Source organism: Artemia sp. Qi Xiang Cuo, chromosome 21 (genome assembly GCF_049724085.1).
Source record: "Artemia sp. Qi Xiang Cuo chromosome 21, ASM4972408v1, whole genome shotgun sequence".
NCBI classification, from domain to species: domain Eukaryota; kingdom Metazoa; phylum Arthropoda; class Branchiopoda; order Anostraca; family Artemiidae; genus Artemia; species Artemia sp. Qi Xiang Cuo.
The window spans coordinates 32,094,387-32,112,972 of NC_142814.1; the positions used below are offsets into that span (position 1 = coordinate 32,094,387).

General features: G+C 38.0%; 1 protein-coding gene across 1 annotated transcript in view; it reads right to left on the reverse strand.

Annotated features, from left to right (window-relative positions):
- Nucleotides 1-18,245, reverse strand: part of Fas1 (fasciclin 1 Fas1 domain-containing) — a 168,031-nt gene extending 149,786 nt beyond the window's left edge. Inside the window, exons 1-2 of the mRNA XM_089107228.1 lie at nt 18,103-18,245; nt 4,602-4,740 (exon numbers count right to left, since the gene is read on the reverse strand). Coding sequence (XP_088963354.1) covers nt 4,602-4,740; nt 18,103-18,204 — 241 coding nt within the window. The 5' untranslated portion in view covers nt 18,205-18,245. The remainder of the gene's footprint in view (nt 1-4,601; nt 4,741-18,102) is intronic.
- Nucleotides 18,246-18,586: the final 341 nt, after the last annotated feature.

Here is an 18,586-nt window from a genome sequence, read left to right on the forward strand (position 1 = left end):
TGAAAGTGATGATGACCTCTTTGAGCCCCACGAAATAGAACTTGAAGATACAAGTGAAGATGAAGATCCGAACAGCGCCTTCCTTCCAGGCGACGAAAGTATCATCGACGAGGAAGTATCTGAACTGGAGTCTGATTTTGAAGATGACATACCTCGAGCCGAGCGGGCTCGGATATCGCAGCGACCTATGAAACGACCAAAATTGATGAAATGGAGGGAAAGCACGAGGTTTGAGATTCACTTGGGTCCAGTAAGAGATGAAGTTATCTTTACTGATCATTCTGATTGGAAACCGGAAGAGTTTTTCGCACAGTACTTCCCCCAGTCTTTTTTCGATGAGACAGCATATGCCACAAACTACACCTATCAAAAAAAATTCAACAAGAGCCTGAATGTCACTGCTGACGAACTAAAGACATTTTTCGGAGTTGTAATATTGATGGGCAATCTCAAATATCATCAAATCGAAATGTACTGGAAGGCGCAGTACCGTGTAAACCAGATAGCAGAAAATATTGGGAAAAACCGTTTCTTCACTCTAAGAAGCAATCTGAAATTTGTTGTAGATGAAGAAATTTCCGACGACATTAAGAAGAACAATCGGTTGTGGAGAGTTCAGTCAATTATCGACCTTTTCCGTACCGTTTGCCTTTCTTTCCCGAGGGACAAAAATTGTTCAATTGATGAGCAGATGATCCCATTTTATGGCAAAACGTCGTTGAGGCAGTATGTACCCAATAAGCCAAATCCCGTCGGCCTCAAAAACTTTGTCTTGGCTAATCCGAAAGGCCTCATACTTGACTTCGAGATTTATCAGGGTGCTACTACGCTTCCTGAAAATATGCGATGCCATGGCCTTGCAGCTGGAATCGTACTCAGGCTATCTCAAACCCTCCCACCCGGATCTTGCCTCTACTTTGATCGATTTTTCAACTCGACAAAATTACTCGACCTTCTGTGCGAAATGCAGATAAATGCAACTGGCACAGTCATGCGAAATAGATTTGGAAGGGAGACCGTACCTCTGAAGCCAGAGAAAGAAATGAAGAAGAAAGGGAGGAATCGAGCGTTGCATTTGTGCGAGAAGATCGCAAGCTAGCCATCACGGAATGGTTTGATACAAGAATTGTGACACTAGGCTCGAATTGCAGGGCAGTAGAAGAAGAGACAATAGTGGAAAGATGGGACAAAAAGCAGAGGAAGCGGATCACAATCTCTTGCCCAAGGTCTGTAGCTGACTACAACAAGTACATGGGTGGAGTGGACATGGCTGACCGTATGATCAGTTATTACCGATTCGCTTACAGAACTAGAAAATGGACCGTAAGGTTCCTTCATCATTTCATTGATGCTGCATGCTCAAACGCTTTCATCGAGATGCAGGCTCATGAAGAAAATAGCAGGCCAAGCTTGAACAAGCTCATCTTATATCGTTTTCACGTTGCAGAGCACCTTCTCTGTCGGCCGAAACCGGAGCAGTATGTCGAGGAAAATGACGATTGTGAAGTAGCGTCGGCTGGTGATTTCAAAAAGCGCCGACCATTGCCGCCTGAGAGAGTTAGAGGAGCCATTCACTTACCCGAATACCACTAGCTAAAGGACGCGAAAAGGTGCCGCCTTCCTGGTTGCTCAATGAAGACGAGGTGGTGGTGTGTTGAATGCAAAGTGTTTCTATGTCTTGTTGGTGACAGAAACTGCTTTTCTTGTTTTCACCAGTAAACAACCATGGAAAATAAATTTCCTGTTTCTTTTTCTCGATGAAAATAAAAGTGTTATATAGTCGACTTATCTCTCTGATTTACTCCGTTGGGAACCGATGTCCACGGGGGTGGACAACAGATTTTGGAGAGGGGAGGGGAGTGAAAAAATTTTTAAGGTCATTTTTGAAATCAGCGATTTTTTTAACACATGTGGTGTAAAAATTACGCGTCTTCAATACCTATATCTATGCCGGTAGTCAGGAGGATACCTCCCAAATCATAATTTTCTGAAAGGACACACCTATGAAAGGCTAAGAAATCTAGCTCAGAAAAGTCAAAAAATATCAACCCACACACCCCCAAATCATAGGTTTCAGACATCACACACCTACGAAAGACTAAGAAATCCGGTTATGAAAAGTCAGAAATAGCAACCCACACATCCCACATCATAGGTTTCAGACACCACACACCTATGAACGGCTAAGAAACCTAGCTCAGAAAAGTAAGAAATAGCAAATTACATATCCCAAATCATAGGTTTCAGACAACAAACACCTATGAAAGGCTAAGAAATCCAGCTCAGAAAAGTCAAAAGTAGCAATCCATCCATCCCAAAATATAGGTTTCAGACAACAAACACCTATGAAAGGCTAAGAAATCCAGCTCAGAAAAGTCAAAAGTAGCAATCCACCCATCCCAAATCATAGGTTTCATAGAACACACGCCTATGAAAGACTAAGAAATCCAGCTCAAAAAAGTCAAAAATAGCAAACTACATACCCCAAATCATCGGTTTCAGTCAACACACACCAACAAAAGACTAAGAAACCTAGCTCAGAAAAGTCAAAAATAGCAAACTATTCATCCCAGACTATTGGTTTCAGACATCATTCACCTACGAAATACTAGAAAACCTTAGCTCAGAAAAGTCTGAAATAGCAAACTATACATCCCAAATCATAATTTTCTGACAACGCATACCTATAAAAGTATAGGAAATCTAGCTCTTAATGTTAGAAAAATCAAACTACGCCCTAAAAGTCCTATTTTTCAGTCGCCACTACCCCATGAAATGCTAATAAATCCACAACAGAAAAGACAAAAATAAAAAAATACACCTCCCACATCAAAATTTATACTCATATCTCACAAACTACAGACAAATACTACTATCTAAGATATGTCTGAAGTAGCACAATATACACTACACACTCTTGGTTTCAGACAAACTTCACCTAGGAAATACTAGGAAACCTTAGCTCAGAAAAGCCTGAAGTAGCAAACTACACATCCCTAATCATAGGTTTCAGACAACACACATCAACGAAAGACGGGTGCACGGGGAGAGCCTTTGAGGGTCTGTGGGTCCCTTGAGGGTCGGTGGTCCTTTGGGAGCTTGGGGGGACCTTTGGGGACCGGTGGAGGGGCTTTGGGGGTCCGGGGCTGGCATTTGGGGTCTGGGTAGGTCTTTGGGGCGCCGGGAGGGTCTTTGGGTGCCTGGGGGCCATTTGGGGACCGGTGGAGGGCCTTTGGGACCCCGTTGGTCCTTTGGGAGCTCGATGGGCCTTTGGGGACCGGTGGAGGCCCTTTGGGGCACAGGGAGGGCCTTTGGGTGCCTGGGGGACATTTGGGGACCGGTGGAGGGCCTTTGGGACCCCGTTGGTCCTTTGGGAGCCCGGGGGACCTTTGAGGACCAGGGGAGGGCTTTTGGGGCAGTTGGGGGCCGGTGGAGGGCCTTTGGGACCCCGTTGGTCCTTTGGGAGCTCGATGGGCCTTTGGGGACCGGAGGAGGGCCTTTGGGGGCACAGGGAGGGCCTTTGGAGCACAGGGATGGCCTTTGGGGGGCCGGGGGGGACAGTGGGGAGCCTGGGGGACATTTGGGGCCGGGGGAGGGCCGTGGGGGGTGGGGGGGGGGGGTGGGGGGTGCCGGGAGCCCTTTGGGGAGTTTGGGAGGCTTTGAGGACCGGGGGCTTCCTTCGGGGTTGGGGTAGGAGGATTGGAACCCTTTGGGGTTGGGTTAGAGGACCTCACAACACTGTTCAAATGAAACTTGTGTATTATAACGACCACAGAGTTTCACCATTAAATTCTCTTCTAAAATCTCTTCAAAAATCTTCTTTTAAAATGTCTCTATCTGTTTCGCCGAAATAGTTCCATAACCTGTCTAAAACGGTTTCGCCCAAATAATCCCTAAACGTAAATTCAGCGTGTTCCTTTGTTATTGGCATCTCTGGGCTAACGCATTTCAAATTAATATGAAACCTTTTCGCGCGCTAAAACAATTCATCGCTAAGATGTTTCTTGCCTAATTGTTTCCATGGCCTTTGGTTATTAATATCCTTTGGAGTTCGACCAGTAGAACTGTTTCCCGAGGCAAAGACATTAATGACTTGGATCTATTCCTGGATAAATGTTTCTAGGCGAAAATTTTTAAAGTCTGACAGATGATGTCATTGATTGATTGATCTGTCAAGAAAGGGAAATTAATTTGTTGTTTCTAAGGGGAATTATTGATTCACAATAGGTGAATTGAGGTCGACAGCACAGGTGTTCTGACTCGTGACAGCACCACGTGGTTTATGGTTTTACAAGTGAGAAAGTTCCTGTTTTTCAAATTCTCACTGACAAAAACAATAAAACATCCAGTTTTTTCAAATTCTCACTGACAAAGTCCATAAAAACATACAAAAATGTGACAAAATTCCTGTTTTTCAAATTCTCACTGACAAAATCCATAAAAAACATCAAATAAATCGACCGACACACATAACCATCCATGAATTATGTAAAAAAAAGTTATAGATGGCAGCAGGGGTGACTCGTGGGACCTCATGATAGGGTTCTACTTAACAGCTAAGATTAATATTTCCTAAATAACTATTAAAGTGGGATACATACATAAATGATATAGCAAAAAATTTGAATCCTTAGGTCCTCTGTGCATCTGAATAGCATCGTTTGTTGGAGCAAATAATGTCCCTTGTCTAAACTTTAAAAGAGTCGAAACAAGTTCATCTTTCGTTACAAGATCAGCAAACTAGAAAAAAAAATATAATATTAAATAGTAACAGTATCATTTTGATGGTGTCGTACCTTTTCTTGTAGGTGAAAACGGTCGGTTTCTATGGGAAAACCTTTTTTTTTTAGAAAATGGTGAATATTAATTTTTCATGAAGAAGGAACCTTTTCACTGGGAAAAACTGTGCACGTGAACAATAACTTGAAGATCGTGAATCTTTTCAGAACCTGAAATTTTAAAATTTTCAGTTTTATTTACAGCTGTTTTGGATCAATCCTTTCAAAGTCTACGTCATAACTAACTGGTAAAACTAAGTAGTTACCCTTTCCAAATTTCAGCCTTCGAATGACTGGAGATACTAGTGTATGGGCCAATTGGGGTCTTTACTTTTAACATGTCGTTTTTCTGGACGACTTAAATTAGCAAGGGAAGTAAATTTGTACACAGTTCGCAACTGGGAGGATGTGATGATTCCGGCTACTTTACCGGTTCGTTCAGACTTCGGTCTGGGCGTGACTTTGGGGCAAGCTTGGAACTTGGTTCCTGCTTGGAACTTGGTTCCTGCTGAGATCCGGCAGTTATGAACACTGGGTTCCTATAAGAGACAGACGAAACGTTTTTTTTTATTAAGGGTAAATATTAAATATTTTTTTTGGTTTTAGGATCTTTATATTTATAGGGCGTTGGTTTGTTAGCGTTGGATCCTCAACAACGTGGAAAATTTTTAATTGGTTTTTGATTGTTGGGTGATTGAAGGATCGCCATTTCTGCGGGGACTGTCGCTGAGTTGATTTCTTTTCCTTATAGATTTATAATTTGGCGTTGTTTGGTACGGAAATGCCCAGTTGTAACACTATTTATTTATTGTAAGTCTTTTCCCAAATAACGGACCATTGAACCCTTCGGGATATTGTTTCTGTTATTACTATTTTATGGAAATAAATGGAACTTGAATATCAATAGCAGCAGTCGAATCTTCCTTTTACGATAACATAATGAATAAGGTCAGCCGGCGTACCCTGATGCGACAACCAGGTTAGCTTATGGGCCATTTTGTGACCAAACACCGTAGAGGTTGAACTAGATGTGCACTTACAAATACAAATTGTTGCAATCTACAACCATTGACATTTTCTTTCCCCGCACCAAAGTGGTCTAAGATGGGAAACTGTCTATCACTATTTGTACCAACATGACATTAAAGTCCCCTAATAAAGATATCATATTTCTACCAGGGATCTTGTCCATTTGTTCCTGCAACACTGTATGCGAATTCAGTCGAATTTATACTGTCTCTGTCAGTGGTCCTACAGGCCCATAGACCATTATGACGGATACATTACAATTTTTCGTCATAGAGTGTGCCATTAGAATTTAATTATTAACACATTTCCAGCCTGAACAAGGCTCTAAAGTTTTCTCATTCGTCATGAGTTCTATTCCCTTCCAATGTACCCCCACCTTCCTACCTAAATTTATAAATAAAATATGATACAACATTATGTTTCCTAACCCTGGGAGATGAGTATTCAGAACCCTACCAAGTCCCGTTAAAAACGTCTGAATTCGCCAATTAAAATGCAATTTCGTTTTTTAAATTTAATCATGTATCAGAGCGTTCAGGTTAATAAACAGCAGAAAAAAAGAGCGAACCCTGACAAAATTCCTTGTAAAAACTGCAGACTTTCAGTAAATACATTTGCAAAATGTTTTTTGTGAAATTAACAATTATACTTAATTGTTATGTTTTTGATAGATTAACTAATCATGTTGTGTATAGTTATTAAATAGTTAAATAGTTATATAGTGTACGGATTTTCGGTGTAATAAATGTGCAACACTGACTTGGTTAAATTTGTAACACTGTTTCTTGATGTAAATTACCGAAGAAAATATACAGTGTACCGAAAACTACAATTTTCATCTCAATAGAAAGTTAGATCTTGATCAAAGAGGCTAATTTGTGCACGTTGAGCCTTAGACAGTAAGAAGGAGGTGGCTCTACTGCCCATATCCAAATGAGTCCCTACTTCAAAGGATGTTCGTTCCATGGGATCAATTTATCTTGTCAGAGCGCAAGTTTCAAACAGTGTGTTTTTATGCTAATTTAAGGAGTATGTCTATAAGGGGCGCCGTGCTAAAATAGTCCCAATCTTGCATTAAAATAGCGCCTACACTTTCCCTCCCGCAAACCCAGATAATACTTCTGTGCGAAGCCCCCAACCTTCCATCCCGCTAGACATGGTGGAGTGGACCTAGATGAAAGTTGAATACAGATTATTCGTGTCACCATAAGGGATGGAATAGTACGATTTTTTTTTTAATTCATATTTTTTTTTAAATAGCGTGTAAATATATATATATATATATATATTTAATCTAATACCGTGCACTACTTTAAAACTAAATTAAAACTATTTGATTCAACACATTTTTTAAAATAATAGTGACATTTATGGTATCGAGTTTCTACGACATACTTATCTTTAGAATTAAAAATTTCCTAAATTCAGAGTGCATTCCACGCAGGTGGGTCTCAGCTTACTTCAACGCTCAATGATTTCATCTCAACCGTAAATCCAACTGACTCTAATTTCATTTTAGAAACATTTGGGCTCAAGGATGCAGATTTTTTTCGTGAATTTATTCCGTAATGGCAGTAATCTTTATTTCTTAACAAAGGTAGATACCACAAACAGGGTTAAAAGCAATTTTTACATTACAAAATTAGCCAAAAAGAGTGTTTTACTTCCCTTAAACCCTTAAACCAGCGATGAGGCCTTAGCAAGGCTCTTGAATACTTCTTTTACTAGGAGCAGGGTAAGAGAATATGTATAAGTATATTTATATATATATATATATATATATATATATATATATATATATATATATATATATATATATATATATATATATATATATATATATATATATATATATATATATATATATATATATATATATATATATATATATATATATATATATATATATGTAATGTTACCTCTGAAACAGGAAGGTTATATAGTCATTTTTTCGGAGGGCACAAAACGGCACTTTGCTGCGGACTGATCTCTTAAAAAGGGCACTAACACTGTACATACTACTTCAATTGAACCTCCTTCAGGTGTTCCACGACCATTGGTTCGGTCCCATTACCCCTGTTAGAATTATAAAAAAAGGAAGAAAAGGGACAGGGGAAGGTACTTTCGGATTCATGCTTCAGCTCCTTCCCCTTTAAACAGCGGTTCACCATGAACTCTGGAACTTGTTCTGCCAGGTGGACAAAAACCCTCAGGAAGAGATCTACTACCTAAAGCCTCCTATTTTATTGTCCATCCTCTTCTTTCCTTATATGACAGCTCGTCATATTGCCCGCGTTGCTTCAACAATGCAGGAGTCCCTGCCACACCTTGCGTTCCGTCTGATTTAGTCCTCTTCAAGACCATGGAATACAACTCCAGCTATGGCACGGAACCACCATTCCTTTGGCACCTTCAAACTTTTGGTAGTTGATTTTTAAAAGGTATTGATTTTTAAAAATAACTTTAATTTGTTTATCAAATTACTTTTCTTTCTTATTATTTGGGTATATTTTTCATTTTGACTCTTCCTTTTCTTTTTTTTATACGTATAATTGTTTGATTTTGAGTTGGTTATAAAAGGGTACATGCTACATGTTATACAATTTATTTTTCAAACTATTGTGTACGGGTGGCATAGATAAGATTTATTTCAAAATTAACTAAAAATAAAACAAGATTTTTTAACTGAAAGTAAGGAGCGACATTAAAACATAAAACGAACAGAAATTATTCCGTATAGGAAAGGGGCTGTCCCCTCCTCAACGCCTCGCTCTTTACGCTAAAGTTAGACTCTTTCTCAAAACTTTATTTTTTAAGACAATAAAACACTTTAGTGTAAAGAGCGAGCCGTTGAGGAGGGGACAGCCCCTTTCGTATACGGAATAATTTATGTTCGTTTAATGTTTTATTGTCGCTCCTTACTTTCAGTTAAAAAAAACTGTTTTTTTTTCATTTAATTTCTGAACGTTTTTGAATTAATGCAGGTTTTGATTTTGGCTCACCGTACATGAATAATTAAAACAAAATTTATATATTAATTTTACTTTTAGTTGGCCAAATGGCTTTCGCGAGAGTTGCTTAATTTTATTTACGAACGTTTTTATTAGTAATAAATATACGTAACTTACGAATTAACTTACGTAACGAAGTTCTATATTCATATATTTTTAATACGTATATTAGGGGGTTCGACCCCTAGTCAATACCTCGCTCTTTACGCTAAAGTTCGAATTTTGTTCCAATTCTTTAAAAATGACCCCTTAATCACAAAGGCCGTTAATTAGAACAAATAGCTCTTATGAAAGTACTAAATATCTTTGGCTTAAAGGGCGAGGTATTGACTAGGGGGCGAACCCAATCATATACGTAATAATTTCTGTTCGTTTTAAGTTTAGATGTTGCTCCTTACTTTCAGTTGAAAAACTTGGTTTTTATTTAATTTCTGCTCGTTTTTTAAAATAACGCCGGGAAATCCGGCGCCCCTTCATAGCCATGTCCCTTCCCCTATGGTAACATCTGCCATGGAAAGATAATCCCACATAACCGCCGACCCCCCCCTCTCCCCACTACCAGAAAAAATCCTGCCTGAAACCGTCTGTATCATAGGCAGCGCAATAGCGCTGCCTAAGTAAAGAACGAGGTTGGCACAATGTATTATTTATTTTTGGGTTCCTTGATCTTGGTCTTCGTATCGAAGGGGTTGTCCTAGAAACTTCGAAAAGGGCTTATTCGATTGGAAATTGGAGTGGCTTGTGCCCTTTTCAATAGTCGAAAGTGATTGGAAGGCAACTAACACCCCTCCCATGCCCAAAATGTCCCCAAACACATCCAATCAAAATTTTGAGATAGCCATTTTGTTCAGAGCAGTTGATTTCCAGATAGGAATTATGTTTTTGAGGAGGACATTCGCCCCAGAGCCGTCTGGGCAAGAGTAGTAATTTATATTTTAGGAGCATATAAAGCTCTTATAGAAAGTTTTGCCGTAGACACTTCAATAAAGGCTCGTTCGATTGAAAAATTCAAAGGGCTAGTGCCCTTTTTAATAGTATAAAGTGATTGGAGGGCAACTAACCCCCCTTTTCCCCAAACACATCCAATCAAATTTTTTAGATAGTCATTTTGTTCAACGTAGTTGAAAGTTCTGGAAATTAGGTCTTTGATGATGACAACCCCCCTCTCACAGCCCTCAGGGAAATGTTTGTAAGTTATGCCCCGGGGGTATATAAGGTTTTTTTATAGAAAGCGTTGTCGTAGAAACTTCAAAAAGGGCTCATTTGATTGGAAATTGAAATGGCTAGTGCCCTTTTTAATAGTCGAAAGTGATTGGAAGGCAGCTAACACCCCTTCCACGCCCATTTTTTATCCAAACACATCCAATTGAAATTTTTAGATGGCAATTTTTTTCAACGTAGTTGAAAGTTCTGGAAATTAGGTCTTTGAGGATGACAACCCCCCCCCCCCAGCCCTCAGGGCAAGGGTTGTAAGTTATGCCCTGGGGGCACAAAAGGTTCTTATTGAAATCTTTGTCGTAGAAACTTCAAAAGGGCTCCTCCGATTGGAAATGAAAAGGGCTAGTGCTTTTTTTAATAGTTGGAAGTGATTGGAGAGCAACTAACGCCCCTCTCACGCCCACAATTTCCCTAAACACATTCAATCAAAATTTTGAGATTGCCATTTTGTTTAACGCAGGTGAAAGTTCTGGAAATTAGGTCTTTGAGGATGACAACCCCCTCACAGCCCTCAAGGCAAGGGTTGTAATCTATGCCCTCGGGGCACATAAGATGTATATAGAAAGCGTTGTCGTAGACACTCAAAAAGGGCTCATTCGACTAGAAATTGAAAGGGCTAGTGCCCTTTTTAATAGTCGAAAGTGATTGGAAGGCTAGACATTTTTATAGTAAAGATCGATGTGGGTACAATGTATTATTATTTTGTGTTTAAATCAGGGCACCTCGTATTGAATGAGTTATCTTAGGAACTTCAAAAAGGGCTCATTCGATTGAAATTAGAAAGGGCTAATTCCCATTTTAATAGTCGAAAGTTATGGAGGGCAACTAGTTCCCCTCCCACGCCCACCCTCCCATTTGCCCATTATGTTTAAAATATAAATGCTGCCTTAAGATTAAATCAAAATGCACTGTGTTAATGCTAATTCCCAATGAGACATCTCAGCAGTATCCCAAGAACGACTGAGGGTATTATGTTCAAACTTTCGGGGCTAATTCTGCTCTTAAAATTTAACCAAATCAAAACAGCGTAAGTGTAGGCCTATCTAAGCTATCAAAGAAAGTAAACAGATTTTTTTTTGCGAATGGTATCAAGTTTTCTATTTCCGGTCAACTAGAAGAGGTATGAAACTAGATAACACACTACTATTTGTGTCCAGATTTTTAAAAGGGTGTATGTTGTTAAAAATTGCTGAAAATTTTTCTCCAGCATACAAATAGCAGGCCAAACTATAAAGTTTTAAAAAAACGAAAAGATTTAAAGAATTATTTTCTTTTTCCCTGAAAAGACTATGTCAATATAAAACGAACAGATTTTAATTAAAGAAAAAAATTTCCATAAAATAAGTTTTTCAAAGAAAAGTAAAGAACTCCATTAAACCAAAAATGAGCAAAAACAAAATAAATAATCTACCAAACGTGAAACTACAACAAATTAGCATCGATAAATAAATGAAACCCATAACGATCAGAAATTACAATAAATAACCGAGTCAAACTCAAAACGAGTAGAAATTAACATGAGTCCTATAAACCCCGATGCCTTCCCAAGGCCAGAACATAATTTGCACTTAATGTTACTTTTTTTACAAAAGGCGAACAATCATTTCGGGAGGGGGCAAACCCCACACCCTCCTTGGATACAGCCTTGATTCCAAATGTATAAGATTCATTAAGTCTAGAAATACAGAACAAAAGATACGATCTTTGCCTGATTTTTGAGGAAGGGGAGAAACATCCCCTAAATGTCAAGAATCTTAATGAGAATCACACCACCAGCTTCAGTGTATCAGAAAACCCTACTGTAGAGGTTTCAAGCTCTATCTACAAGAATGTGGAATTTTATGTTTTTGGTTTTTTTTTTTTTCAGGGGTGATCGTATCGAACCAATGGCCCTATAAGATCGGCAGAGGGTTCATTTGAACGAAAACTAAAAGTTCTAGCGCCTTTCTTAAGTGACCAAAAAGATTGAAGGGCAACTAGACCTTAAAAGGAACAGAAGTTAATCCGTATATGAAATGGGCTACTCCCTCTCAACACTCTACTCTTTATGCTAAAGTTTGACTCTTTGTCAAAACTCTTTAAGAACGGCCCCTGAAACATGTTCAATCAGGATAAGAAGCTTTTCAAAGTGGTAAAAAAAACTTTAGCATAAGGAGTGAGGTATTGAGGAGGGGGTAGCCCCTTCCATATACGGAACAATTTCTGTTCGTTTTAAGTTTTAATGTTGCTCAATACTTTCAGCAAAAAAAAATAATTATTTTTTAATATCTACTTGGAAGTACTGCAGGCTCTATATGTTGGTCGTAAGGAATTCAGCGTCAAAATGCGACCTTAACTGACAACAAGAACAACATGTAGTTTTGTTACCTTGAATTTTAGTGTGTGAATGATCACCATACCATAATTTTTTTTTATTATTATTGTTATTATTAATGACTCCGAGAATGTGTAGTTTTATCCCAAATGACGTGTATTTGTTTGTGGGTAGTTTTAGAACACTATTTTATTCAAAAGAAATATGCAGCCAAAGCAAACAGAATCCTTGTTAAGACTTCGGCTATAAGGCTCTGAATGGTCCATGCAGAATCCTTGTTAAGACTTCAGCTGTAAGGCTCTGAAGGCTCCATACAGAATCCAGGTTAAGACTTCGGCAATAAGGCTCTGAAGGCTCCATACAGAATCCAGGTTAAGACTTCGGCTATAAGGCTCTCAAGGTTTCATACAGAATCTAGGTTAAGATTTCGGTTATAAGGCTCTGAAGGCTCCATACAGAATCCTTGTTAAGACTTCGGCTATAAGCCTCTTAAGACTCCATACAGAATCCAAGTTAAGACTTCGGCTATAAGGCTCTGAAGGCTCCATACAGAATCCTTGTTAAGATTTCAGCTATAAGACTCTGAAGGCTCCATACAGAATCCTTGTTAAGACTTCGGCTATAAGGCTCTGTCGGATACCATATGCAGAACTTGGTTTCGTCGCTTCAAAATCATTATTTCAAACTTGAGGATAAACAATGTTCTTATGCACAAAAATGTTTAAAGACAAAGAATTGGATGAATTACTTCGTCAGGACCCGTACCAGACTCTAGGAAAAACAGTACAAGCAAAAACAGAAAAAACAGTACAAGCAGATAAGTCAATAGTTTCAAAACGCTTTAAAACATTTGGAATATTGGAATGATACAGAGGCTAGGACTTTTGGGTTCTTGTACAGTTGTTTCAATTCACGAGAATTTAGACAAAAAAGGGGGGGGGGCAAATTTGTCGTTTTCTTCAATTTTTGAAGAAAAGGTATTTTCTTTAAAAAAAGGTATTAACAAAAAAGACAAGTATTTTTCAATAAAAAAAAATAAAGTATTTTGGTCTGATTCACAGTCAATTCAAGAAGGGGGGCCGGGCGAAAAAACTAAGGGAGGGTTCAGAGGCCCCCCTCAATTGATGCCACTGTCCTTGTATTTACCTTGACTTATTATTGTAAAAATAAGGGGAACTTATTTAAGTTCCTATTACTTATTGTTTTTGGATTTTGGACTATTGAAGTAAATGGGTTGTAGCCCACTAGCTTAAAACCCATAAATACAAACTATGCGAGAAATAAGCTACAATTTGTGAAATATAATTTGAGCTACATACTGTGTTTAAGTTTAACACTCACATTCCAAATGTAGCCTAAGTTCATTTTTGTATTTTGGCTTCAAAATGTCTTATAGACCAACTTTGATGAAGAATCATAAGCCATTTGAGAAGCCTTTACTTGCCATGTTTTCAGTTGGGGTTTGCTCAAATTTTTGAAATATATCACATTTTCTAAATACATAATTGATATGTTTTGATTTTGGACGACAACATTCCAATGTTAACTTTGTAATCAAAAACCTTACAAATAACCCTTGAAAAATACACGGAAGTAAGTAAACCTGTAGAAAGTCAACGCTTTTGCGTTGTTTATGAAACCTTTAAAATTTACGTTTCCTCTTTATTCCTATGAAAAAATATCTAGAAAAATAAGTTTTTGGGAAAATGTACACATACGCTCAATCCTTAATTCAGAACGTTTATTCGGGTGGGGGATACCTAAATGTCTTATAGACTAAACCTAGAGAAGATTCTTTTACCCTTATATGTGCGGGTCAGGAACGTACGAAGGATCTTATTTTGGGGGCTAGTGCAACATTTCTGAAAGATGAGGGGAATTAAATAGAAAAACACTGAAAACTGTCGATTTATAAGAAAAATTTAAAAATAATATACGAATAATATAGAAGAATAAGGAAGGAACCTCATATTTCGGTTGGCGGTTAAGGTTTCCTTCCTGCGTATTTGCCTGGTGAAGGTATTACTGGAAGGTTATTTATTATGTATCCAAATTATTTTTCTTATTTTCCCTTGAAGATTTATCTTTATTTACTCTTTCGTCATGTAAAATTATTCTGGAAACTTTAAATGTCAAGCTCGCTTATAAAAACGTAGTAGCCTATTTGGTGTGATTATTATAATAGATGCTATAATTTACAGATGCTAACGCTGCTCTTCTGTTTAATTCTTTATTCCTCCCCTCTGCCTTTTTCATTCATGTTTTTCATCTGCTCTTTATATTTGCTTATTGAAGCACATTTTGCTGATTGTTAAACGGTAGCTAATGTCAGTAAATCTGTTCCGTTGGAAATGTGGTGTCAATAATATAGATGAGGGGATCGTAACTCTAAATATGTGTAATAATAGCTGCACATAAGCGCGAGGGGGGGATAATATTATATTTATCAGAAGAATTTCTATGAAAATTGCAGAAATGTGGCGTTTTTCTGTTTTGGAGCCCCCCCCTCCTCCTACAAATAATGCTCTGATCCTACCGTAACGAGTGGACCTGTGTCGATCTATCGGTACAATTTGGATAAAAAAAAGTAGTAACTGTCGACTAAAAAAAATTTTGTGGTAGATGAATGAATCTTTCAAGAATGAAAATATAGCTCGAATTAGGGCCCAGGGAGATGTTTTATTAAAATAGATTCTTATTAAAATAGATGGGGACTACAAAGGAAGACAAACATGAGAAATCACCAACTTTAAACACTTTTCTTTAGATAAATGGGGCCTAGATACACTAACATTTGAAAAATAGGTTCTAAACTTCCTGTAGTCCAAAATAAGAAAAATGCATATTATAGCTTTTTACATCTTTAAACATGTTTCTTGAAACCCTTTTTTGGAATTTGCCCCTCAAAAATAGATTCATTCAGATACACTTGAATACAAAGACAGATGGTTATTAGCGGTTGTATAGCAGGGGTGAAATTTGCTATGGGGTAGGAGGTGCAGAGAAGGGGGAGGACTACCCCACCCAGAACCCAGTTTGCACCCTCCCCAGCTGAAATTTAGTTTCTTCAAAAATCTTGTCAAAACTATATAGCATAAGCCTGCATAATTCAAGCATCCACAGAAACGGGTCAGTTCTCTAGTATTTTTTCCCCTTTATGATACTATATGGCTCATTTTTCAGTTTTCACTGTCATATTCACTTGATTTCGGAAAATTGGCTCCAAACCCCCCCCCCCCACGATTTTGAAAAAATTACGCCATTTTTGTATAGGTTTGGGTGTCCGGAGTCCATAGCAATCCAAAAAATCATAGGCGACTATAATCACTGTTTCAATCTCAACACATCCACCCATCCGAGTTTTAGACTGTGTATAGGGCAAAAATCACAATTTTACAACTACATTTCTTATTTCTAACACAACTGATGTACAGAACCCACGAAAATGAATCAAAATTAGTTATACGTCCAGTGGTGTCAATTGAGGGGGGGGGGCAAGGGACCCGTGTACCCGTAAATCGAATCAACTGTGACGAAACAAGAGCCTGAAAAACAAGAGTGACAGGTGGCCGAATGCATTGGAAATATATAATTTGGGCTATATATTTGCACATTTGGGGGGGGGGGGGGTAAAGTATAGCGGGGTGCATGCAAAGTGTGTTAGCTACAATTATTCTACGTATTATCAAAAAAGAATTGTTTTCTCATCATGTTTCCTTCTCAATAGCCCCTAATCTAGACATTTAATCAGGACACCCCTAACAGTCCTAGCTACAAAGATTTTCTCATTATCATTAATGAGAAATACAGTTTTTTTTTTTTTTTTTTTTTTTTTTTTTTTTTTTTTTTTTTTTCCTGTAATACACTATACGATTTCAGGTGGGATCTAGTGCTGGTGGAGGAATTGTATTAAATTTTTTCCCCGACAGACCGTAACCCTGATCCAGGTTTTACCCTGATACGGATAATTATTTGGGGAGGTTATTTTGTTTTTGTTATTTTGTTTTTGATTGATAGATTGGTCTTACGGTTAATGGAAATGGGCTTGATTTTCGGATATGGTTTGGATTTTGTTTGGTATGTCGTTATGGTTTTATTGCTTGATATTTTAATGATTAAAACGAATAATAGTAACATTCAAAGCGGTCTACCGGATATTACATATTTTTTTTTTTTTTTTTTTACCGAGTAGGTTAATTACCTGTAATACACTATTAAATTCAGTTTTGAAACTCCTCCTAACCCAGAAATAAATATAATAAACGGGATCTTGCACCAAGATTACCGTTCCACTTACCAAGTTCAACTACTTTCCGTAGTAGCAAAAGTCCCTCGTCTTAAGTTTCATCATCTCCATCCTCCACAAGATAAGTCCTGCTTACCTCTGTCAGCACAATTCAAATCATAACCTACGCGCCTAATGAAACATGGCGTTAAATATATTGTCTACTTGATTCTATTACTTACGTAGGGAACATAATATTTGTTGCCTTTTTTATGCTCTTTCAAATATGATGATTGCTTCACTCGCAAATGCAACAACCCCCTCCTCCCTTGATGATCCCATATACAGCCATAATTAATATATTTTCCCCTCGTTTTGCATTTGTCGATGTTTCGTTTTCTATTTGAACATGTTCCTTGACCCATAAAAAAAGAGATTAGACCTAGCCTATATTTGATTGTAAGATAATTTCAGATCGGTTGGATATCTACTATTATTTTAAAATGATGTATGAATGCGGACAACAATGAAAGTAAACAAGATAATCAGGGGCTTAATTTGCTATAAGACAGGGATGGTAACTTCCCCCAGACCCGAGTTTATCCCCCCCCCCCACAAGATTAAATTTAATTTCTTCAAAAATCTTATCAAAACCAAGATAAGCCTGCTTAATTCAAGGATCAACAGAAACGGATCAGTTTTCTTTACTGTATTTTTACCTTTATAGGCTAGTACTAGGCCTATAAAGTATCTTTATAGTACTTTTATGCTAATATATAGTACTTTCATGGTACCAAATGGCTCATTGGTACTTATGCATTATGCGGGCCCACCGCTATATATTGTACAAGGAGCTACTAATGGTTGCCCGTCAAACGGGTATTTGCAATAGAGAAATGGAATGCAAAGCGTGGTTTTCATTGCGTTTACAATATTTAAACTGTTGTATTTTGGGTTTTAGGGGGCGAAAAAGGTACCTAGGTTAGGTTATGTATTTAATATATGCTGTGCTTTATCCCCACCCCCACCCCCCTAATGTGCAAATATATAGCCCAGATTTATTTCTAAGCTATTATATATTCATCCTATTCTATTATATTTCATTAGCATTAACCAAACTTGACTTCTTTCGTGGGTACCATAAAATGCACAAGTACCCTATTTTATTCTATTTCATTAGCATTAACCTAACTTGACTTCTTCGTGGGCCCGTATAATGCATAAGTACCGGCTAAATTTTTCCGTTTTTACTGTCATTGTCACTTGATTTAGGAAAATTGACCCCGACTTTACCCCCTGCCAGGGTTTTGACGAAATTACGCCACTGATCAGGGGGGAGCATTTGTGAACGAAACGATTATCGTATTTGGAAAAAGCATAAAAAAAGACATCGAGTAGTGTGTTCACATTGTCCCTATACGATAAGTTTACCCTGAAGGTTTTTCACTCTTTTCTGTTGTTGGAGAGATACACTTGCTTTTACTTAATTTTTCTCTTCGGTCCTGGAAACAACATTATATAACCTACCTGAGAAAGATCAGATCTACTTTGCAGCAACTCATATAAATTTTCACACCAAACAACCGACAAAAGGCTTCCAAAAATCCAAATATACAACATATCTATCATTCTAAAACAAATCCACTCTCAAGTTAGCTCTTCTCGACTTATTCGGCTTAAATCCAAGAACTAACTAACTTAATTAAAAAATTGTGCCCGGAGAGAATAAGCAAATTGGTAAAATATGCGCGCGCTGTTTGGTGCTCTAAATGATTCGCTGGTACACATCGACACAGAAATGAGCGTTACAACACTTTGGGGAGGGGGGGGGGTAAAAGAGAGCGAACCAAATGTGTAAAAATAACCGTAAGATTATAAAAAAAAACTTGTAGTTTTGGTGGAGGGCACGGGTCCAAGGCCTCTCACTCCGGTAACTTGCCTGCGCCCTGGCAGTAGCGTTAATTAGTGGGGAGAGGGCTCTGTTCCTTCTTTTTTATCCTCCTATATTTGG